The sequence below is a fragment of the Somniosus microcephalus genome, unplaced genomic scaffold, assembly GCF_052327205.1.
Source record: "Somniosus microcephalus isolate GS21.2 unplaced genomic scaffold, FLI_Smic_1.0 unresolved_chr1, whole genome shotgun sequence".
NCBI lineage: Eukaryota > Metazoa > Chordata > Chondrichthyes > Squaliformes > Somniosidae > Somniosus > Somniosus microcephalus.
The window spans coordinates 61,931,282-61,939,825 of record NW_028225179.1 but is presented as its reverse complement, the minus strand read 5'-3'; the positions used below and the strand labels follow the sequence as shown (position 1 = coordinate 61,939,825).

The window sequence follows — 8,544 nt, the reverse complement described above, 5'->3', positions numbered from 1 at the left end:
ATAGAATATAAGAGCAGTGAGGTTATGCTTGAACTGTATAAAACACTAGTTAGGTCACAGCTAGAATACTGCGTGCCGTTCTGGTCACCACATTACAGTGAGGATGTGATTGCACTGGAGAGGGTGCAGAGGAGATTTACGAGGTAGTTGCCTGGGCTGGACAATTGTAGCTCTGAGGAAAGATTTACTAGTCTGGGTTCGTTTTTTTAGTAACAGAGGAGGCTGAGGGGAGACCTAATTGAGGTTTATAAAATTATGAGGTGTCTAGATAGAGTGGATAGGAAGGATCTATTTCCCTTAGCAAATGGTTCAATAACCAGGGGACATAGATTTAAAATTGTTGATCCCGGGTTTAGAGGGGATTTGAGGAGAAGTTTTTCACCCAGAGGGGGGTGGGGGTTTGGACTCACTGCCATGAAAGGGTGGTAGAAGCAGGGACCCTCGTCATATTTTAAAACGACTTGGATATGCTCTTTAAGTGACATAACCTATGCGGCTACGGACCAAGAGCTGGAAAGTGGGATTAGGGTGGAGAGCTCTTTGTTGGCTGGCATGAACAAGATGAACCGAATGGCCTCCTTCTGCGTTGTAATTTTCCATGATTCTATGCAACCTTTTAACATTTTAAGCTACTCGATCAGATCACCCCTCAGCTCCTACTCTCAGCTGAATACAAGCTATATTTTGCTACCCTTCATAATTTAACCCTATGACCCCAGCTTCATTCTGATGAATCTGCAGTGCACCCCACCACCCCCCCTCCCCAACTCCTTCCGCACCCCCAAGGCCAGTTTTTACTTTCTGGGGTGCGGTGCTCAAAACTGAATGCAATGCTCCATCTGGGGTCTGACCAAGGCTCTATACAGCGTGAGGCAGTAGCCGGGGATGGAGATGGTGGCGAGCTTACAGATATTGTGGCAAGCCGGAAACATTGGCATAAGTCTACCTGACATTAAACAGCTGGAAATCCAACATGGCGTGCCGGACAAACAGCCTGAAAATACAGGTAATGGAGTTAGCAATATATGTCAAATGGCTCGGTATGAATTTGGCATGTTGCACTTAATGCAACCGCGCTGAAGAAGACCTGTCCACACTGAATATAACCGTGCTCAACTGGACCTGTCCACACTGAATGCAACCGTGCTTAACTGGACCTGTCCACACTGAATATAACCGTGCTGAAGTGGACATGTCCACACTGAATGCAACTGTGCTGAACTGGACCTGTCCACACTGAAGGTAACAGTGCTGAATCGGACATCCCACACTCAATGTAACTGGGCTGAAGTGGACATGTGCACACTGAATGTAACTATGCTGAACTGGACCTGTCCACACTGAAGGTAACTGTGCTGAACTGGACATGCCACACACAATGTAACTATGCTGAACTGGACCTGTCCACACTGAAGGTAACTGTGCTAAACCGGACATCCCACACTCAATGCAACTGCGCTGAACTTGACCTGTACACACTGATGATAACTGTGCTGAACCGGACCTCCCAAACTTAATTTAACTGTGCTGAAATGGACCTGTCCACACTGAATGTAATTGTGCTAACTGGACCTCTCCACACCGAATGTAACTGTGCTGAAATGGATCTGTCCACACTGAATGTAGTTATTCTTAACTGGACCTGTCCACACTGAATGTAACTGTGCTGAACTGAACCTGCTCACACTGAATGTAACTATGCTGAACTGGACTTGTCCACACTGAATGTAACTGTGCTGAACTGGACCGGTCAACACTGAATGTAACTGTGCTGAACTGGACCTGTCCACATTGAATGTAACTGTGCTGAACTGGATCTATCCACACTGAGTGTAACTATGCTGAACTGGACCTGTCTACACTGAGTGTAACTGTGCTGAACTGGACCTGTCCACACTGAATGTAACTGTGCTGAACTGGACTTGTCCACACTGAATGTAACTTTGCGGAACAGGACCAGTTCACACTGAATGTAACCGTGCTGAGCTAGACCTGTCCACACTGAATGTAACCATGCTGAACTGGACCTGTCCACACTGAATGTAACCATGAGGTACTGGACCTGTCCACACTGAATGTAACTGTGCACAACTGGAACTGTCCACTCTGAATGTAACAGTGCTGAACCGGACCTGTCCACAGTAATTGTAAAAGTGCTGAACTGGACATGTCCACACATGAAAGTAACCGTGCTGAACTGGACATGTCCACACTGAATGTAAATGTGCTGAATTGGACCTGTCCACACTGAAAGTAACTCTAATGAACTGGACCTGTCCACACTGAATGTAACTCTAATGAACTGGACCTGTCCACACTGAATGTAACTGTGCTGAACTGGACCTGTCCACACTGAATACACAGACAGGTTGGTTAAAGTGAGTGTACAGTCTCAGAGGGATTTGGAGCCAATTGAGTGTGACCCGTGCTTACCCGGACAAAGACTGGATAATGACAGGAGTGAGAACCTGGCTGCGTTTTCCTTCCGGACAAGAGTTTCTCTGGTCAGTTACATCTTGTGCTGAGGCCTCTTAACTCAGCATTAAGGTGTTGAAACTAGATATTTCCTCATATACAAGGGTCACTTTCACCATTGCAACAATTTATTAAACTGTCCGACTTTTATTATGAAGAAATGCAACCGGGATCATATTGTAATCTCTGAGTATTTCACTTCAGAGCCGTGTCAGAGCTGTTTAAAGTCATTCCATTTCGTCAAAACATAAACACGATCCTGTCAGCGGCTGCACTAATCTGTTTGTTTCAATTCGTGTAATTAATATGAAAGATCAAAACATTGAATCATCTCCCTGGAGCCTGACATCAGGTATAAATGTGACAATCTGTGAGTATAGTGCAGAGCGCGCTCAGATCCTCTGATAGAAATGCACGGGAGACGCAAAGGCCTGGTGTTTGCCCTTTACTATCCCGTCATTGCAGCTATCGGGGTTCCAGGTAAGGTATTGGAATTATTTACTAGTTATGTGTATCGTTGGTTAACTGTATCACTGCTCCTATTTACCGGGAACGCTTCTCCCTTTTAACTGTATCATTTTTCTGACGTTTCACGGTATATTTAATCCCCTGTACCCGCATCATTTCTTCCCTTTAATGGAATCAATACGTAGTTTGAGTGCCTTCTTCTCCAATATTTGTTTTAATGTGTTTTCCACAGAGCCGCCTCTTCAGCGGTACCAATTCATTCGCTCCGAGTGATGTATTATTGAAATTCAACAGTGTATGTCACTGCACTGAGTGGTGTTATCACACTATTATAATTGTTTACATATATTTCCTATTGTGTTATTGAGCTTTTACTCCGAGTGGTATTATCAACCAATGATGTGCATGTACTTCCTATTGTGTTATTGGTATTTTATTATGAATGGTATTATCAAACTATTATAATTGTGTTCATATATTTCCTATTGTGTTATTGGTATTCCAGTGTGGTTGGTATTATCACACGATTATAACTGTGTATATACATTTCCAATTTTGTTATTGGTATTTCACTGTGTGTGGTATTTTCATACCAGAACAATGCTTTGCATGTATTTCCTATTGTGTTATTTGTAGTTCACTGTGCGGGGAATTATCACCCCAGTTTAATGATGTGCCTGTATTTCCTATTGTGTTATTGGTATTTCACTGTGCGTGGCATTATCTCACTATTTTAACTGTGTCTATATATTTCCTATTGTATTTCTGAGCTTTTACTGTGAATGGTATTATCGCACTAATACACTGGTGTGCATGTATTTCCTATTGTGCTGTTGGTATTTCATTATGAATGGTATTATCACACTATAATAACTGTACATTTATTTCCTATTGTGTTATTGGTATTTCACTGTGAGTGGTATTATCTCACTATTATAAAGGTGTACATATATTTCCTGTGTTATTAGTGGTATTTCACTGTGAATGGTATCACACTATTATAACTATGTATATATATGTACTTGTAATTCTTTCAATTTAGTATACTGTATTCGCTGCTCACGATGCAGTCTCCTCTACATTGGAGTGACCAAACGCAGATTGGGTGATTGCTTTCCTGAAAATCTGCATTCCGTCAACAAAGTTGACCCTGAGATTCTGGTCGCTTGTCATTTTAGCACTCCATCTCTTTCCCACTCTGACCTCTCTGTCCTCGGCCACCTACACTGTTTTGATAAAGTTGAACAGAAGCTCGAGCAACTGCACCTCATCTTTCGATTTGGCACTTTACAACCTTTCGGACTCAAAATTGAGTTCAACAATTTCAGATCATAATCACTGATCCCATTTTTTCGTACAGCAGCTGTTGGTAATTATCCTGCTATTGCCACTTACACCTCCTCTAGACCCATCTTTTGTTTCGTTACTTGTTCCATTATCACCCTTGTTTGCCTTGCACCATCATCCCTTTTGTTATTTAATCACTGTTGTCTTCCACCCTATCACAGAGCTTCCCCTTTGTTCTTTCCTCTCCTCCTCCTTTCCCTGCCCCTACACTTGCTTAAAAACATTTACATCTCTAACTTTCTCAAGTTCTGATGAAATTCATCGAACTGAAATGTTAACTTTGTTTCCCTCTCCCCTGATGCTGCCTGATCTGTTTAGTATTTCCAGTGGGTTTTTTTAATTTCAGATTTCCAGCATTCACCGTATTTTGTTGTTGTACATATATTTCCTATTGTGTTATTGGTGCTGTACTGGGAGCCGTATTATCAACTAGAACAACCTGTATTTATATAGCGCCTTTAACTCAATAAAATGCTTCACTTGAGCGTTATCAAACAAAATTGCACACCAAGCCACATAAGGAGATATTAGCACAGCAAAATCTTGGTCAAATAGGTTGACTTTCAGGAACGTCTTAAAGGAGGAGATAGATGCAAAGCTCCAGGAGTGATGTAGGGTTGGGGAGGTTCAGTGCTAGGGAGGAACGAAGCTATGCAGGGATTTGCAAACAAGGTTGAGATTTTCAATCGAGGCGTTGCTGGACTGGGGGCTAGTGTATGTCAGCGAGTGCAGCAGTGATGGATGAAAGAGACTTGGTGCAAGTTCGGACATGGGTAGCTGAGTTTTGGATGATCTGAAGTTTATGGCGGGAGGAAGATGAGAGGCTGGCCAGGAACGCATTGGAATATTCACGTCGCAAGGTAACAAAGGCATGGATGAGGGTTGCAGCAGCTGATGAGCGGAGGCAGGGGCGGAGACGGCAATATTACTGAGGTGAAAGTAAGCAGACTTGGTGATGGAGCGAATAGGGTCAAAACGGAAGATAAAGTTGCGAACGGTCTCGTTCAGCCTCATGCTGACCCTCGGCGATATCATCCAAAAACACAGCGTCAGGTTCCACATGTACACTGACGACAACCAGCTCTACCTCACCACCACCTCTCTCGACACCTCCACTGCCTCAGATTTGTCTCGCTGCCAGGGAGAGGGATGGCGTCGGTTGCTAGAGAACAGAGTTTGTGGCAGGCACCGAAATCAATGGCATTGGTCTACCCAATATTGAGTTGGAGTAAATTTCTGCTCATCCAGTGTTGAACAGGTAGTGTGACAAATCAGAGGTAGTGGAGGTGTCGAGGGAGGTGGTGTTGAGGTAGAGCTGAGTGGAACCAGACGTTGTGTTTTCAAATGATGTCGCCGAGGGGCAGCATGTAGATGAGACATGGCAGTGCGCCAAGGATAGATCCATCAGTGATTTCAAAGGTAATGGAGCGGGAGCAGGAAGAGAGACTATTGTAATTGATTCTCTGTTTAGGAGGTCAGTCCCACCTAACTGGACGATGGAGGAGAGGCGTTGGAGGACGTCGGTGTGGTCAACCCTGTCAAAGGCTGCAGACATTTCGAGAAGGGTGATGAAGGATAGTTAACCACGGTCACAGACACATAGGTTGTAATTTGTAATGTTAATAGGAGCCGTTTCAGTGCCATTATAACAGTGTACATATATTGCCCAGTGTATTATTGATATTTTACTATGAGTGAATTATCACACTGTTATCCCTGTGTACATATAGTTCGATTGTGTTATTGACACTTTCACTTTGGGTGAATTATCACACTCTTATCACTGTGCACATGGAGTTCTATAGTGTTATTGACACTGTCACTGTGGGTGAATTATCACACTCATCACTGTGTACATGGAGTTCTATAGTGTTATTGACACTGTCACTGTTGGTGAATTATTACACTGTTATCACTGTATACATGTAGTTCTATTGTGCTACAGACACTGTCACTGTGGGTGAATTATCACACTGATATCACTGTGCACATGGAGTTCCACTGTGTTACTGACACTGTCACTGTGGGTGAATTATCACACTGATATCACTGTCTACAAGGAGTTCAATTGTGTTACTGACACTGTCACTGTGGGTGAATTATCAAACTGCTATCATTATGTACATGTAGTTATATTGTGTTATTGACACTGTCACTTTAGGTGAATTATCGCACTTATCACTGTGTACATGGAGTTCCATTGCGTTCCTGACACAGTCACTGTGGGTGAATTATCACACTGATATCACTGTGTACATGGATTCCAGTGTGTTGCTGGCACTGTCACTGTGGGTGAATTATCACACTGATATCACTGTGTACAAGGAGTTCTATTGTGTTACTGACACTGTCACTGTGGGTGAATTATCAAACTGCTATCATTATGTACATGTAGTTCTATTGTGTTATTCACACTGTCACTGTAAGTGAATTATCGCACTTATCACTGTGTACATGGAGTTCCATTGCGTTGCTGACACTGTCACTGTGGGTAAATTATCACACTGTTATCATTGTGTACATGTAGTTCCATTGTGTTACTGACAGTCACTCTGGGTTAATTATCACACTGTTATCACTGTGTACATGCAGTTCTATTGTGTTACCGACACTGTCACTGTGGGTGAATTATCACACTGTTATCACTGTGTACATGTAGTTCTATTATGTTCCGTGTGTTGCACTGTGAACGACATTTCTCTGTTACATCGGTGTGGATACTGTGTTAATGCTTCTTAGACCTGCCAATGCCTCGTAATGTTCAAGTCCTCGTTCTTTTCACCACATTGAGTGAGGGCGCAAAACTGGTGACATCTGTCATATCTGAGTCCCAATGTTGTAACTTCAATCTCCAGTACAGGTCTAAGCTCATTGTTTCTCCCTCAGCGCTGTGTAGTGCTAAGGGAGTGCTGCCTTGTAGGAGGAGCCTTTCTTCAGTGGAACAGATAGGTCACCGACCAGAAACTCTAACTCTATTCTCTCTTTGCAGACGCTGCCTGAGCTGTGAGTATTTCCAGCATTTTCAGTTCTCTTCTTCTCTGTCTTAATGACTTATTCACTGACTATGTCTGTCTGTCTCTTTTACAGCTAATTTGGCAGTGATTGTGATCATGTCCCGAGGCAGGTGCGGTCTCTCCAAATGTATCACATACTACCTGGTGTCCATGGCGGTGACGGATCTCCTGGTCATTATCGTGGCTGTGATATTAAACCGGATTGTAGGTATTTATTTCCCATTCAGTTTCCTGTCCATCACTCCGGTCTGCAGTCTCAATCTTGTACTAATTTATGGAGTCATAGACTGTACTGTTTGGGTAATGGTCGCTTTCACCTTTGATCGCTATCTAGCCATATGTTGCCAGAAGCTGAAAACAAAATATTGCACTGAGAAAATGGCGGCCGTGGTTACAGGAACGGTCTGCGCCGTGAGCTGTGCTAGAAACATCCCCTGGTACTTTGTTTATGAGCCATTCTATAGAATCAACGATGTACCTTGGTTCTGCAACTTCAAATTAATATTTTATACCTCACCTGTATGGGCCGCGTATGACTGGACTCTCCGTATTTTAAACCCATGTCTCCCATTCGTTCTGATATTGCTGCTCAATGCTCTTACTGTCAGACACATTCTAGCGGCCATTCGAACTCGCAGGAGACTCCGGGCCCACAGCAATGGGGAGAATCAGAGTGATCCAGAGATGGAGACCCGGAAAAAGTCCATCGTTTTACTCTTCTGTATCTCGGGCAGTTTCATCCTGTTATGGTTGTTGTTTCTTATAACTTTCCTCTTTGTCCAGTTTGCAGACGTTACTTATTTCTCAGGTTTAAATGACAGTCAATCAAATTTTATTCTGGAGGAAAGCGGAGTTATGCTTCAGCTTTTGAGTTCCTGCATCAACCCGTTTATTTATGCCGGAACCCAAAAAAAATTCAGAGAGGAGTTAAAGAATGGGGTGAATTACCCACTGAGTCTGATTGTCAAATTATTTAAATGATGAAAATAGTCAAGTATAGCATGAATTGTACCTTGTATGCCATGATGTGCTCTTCTTTCTGACTAGGCCTGTATTCAATAGAGTTTAGATGAATGAGAGCGGATGTCTTTGAAATGTATAAAATTCTGACAGGGTTGGACAGACTCGCTGCAGGGTGGATGTTTCCCCTGGCTGGGGGGTCTAGAACGAGGATTCACAGCCTCAGGATACGGGGTAGGACATTTAGGACTGAGATGAAGAGAAAGTTCTTCACTCAGAG

General features: G+C 43.1%; 1 protein-coding gene across 1 annotated transcript; it reads left to right on the top strand.

Annotated features, from left to right (window-relative positions):
* Nucleotides 1-7,607: 7,607 nt before the first annotated feature.
* LOC147095424 (G protein-coupled receptor 15-like) lies at nt 7,608-8,285 on the top strand. The gene has a single exon (XM_085973633.1). The coding sequence runs from the start codon at nt 7,608-7,610 to the stop codon at nt 8,283-8,285; it is 678 nt and encodes a 225-aa protein (XP_085829759.1).
* The last annotated feature ends 259 nt before the right edge of the window (nt 8,286-8,544 follow it).

Coding starts and splice junctions, on each gene's coding strand:
- LOC147095424 (XM_085973633.1), top strand. CDS start 7,608: ATGGTCGCTTTCACCTTTGATCGCTATCTAGCCATATGTTGCCAGAAG.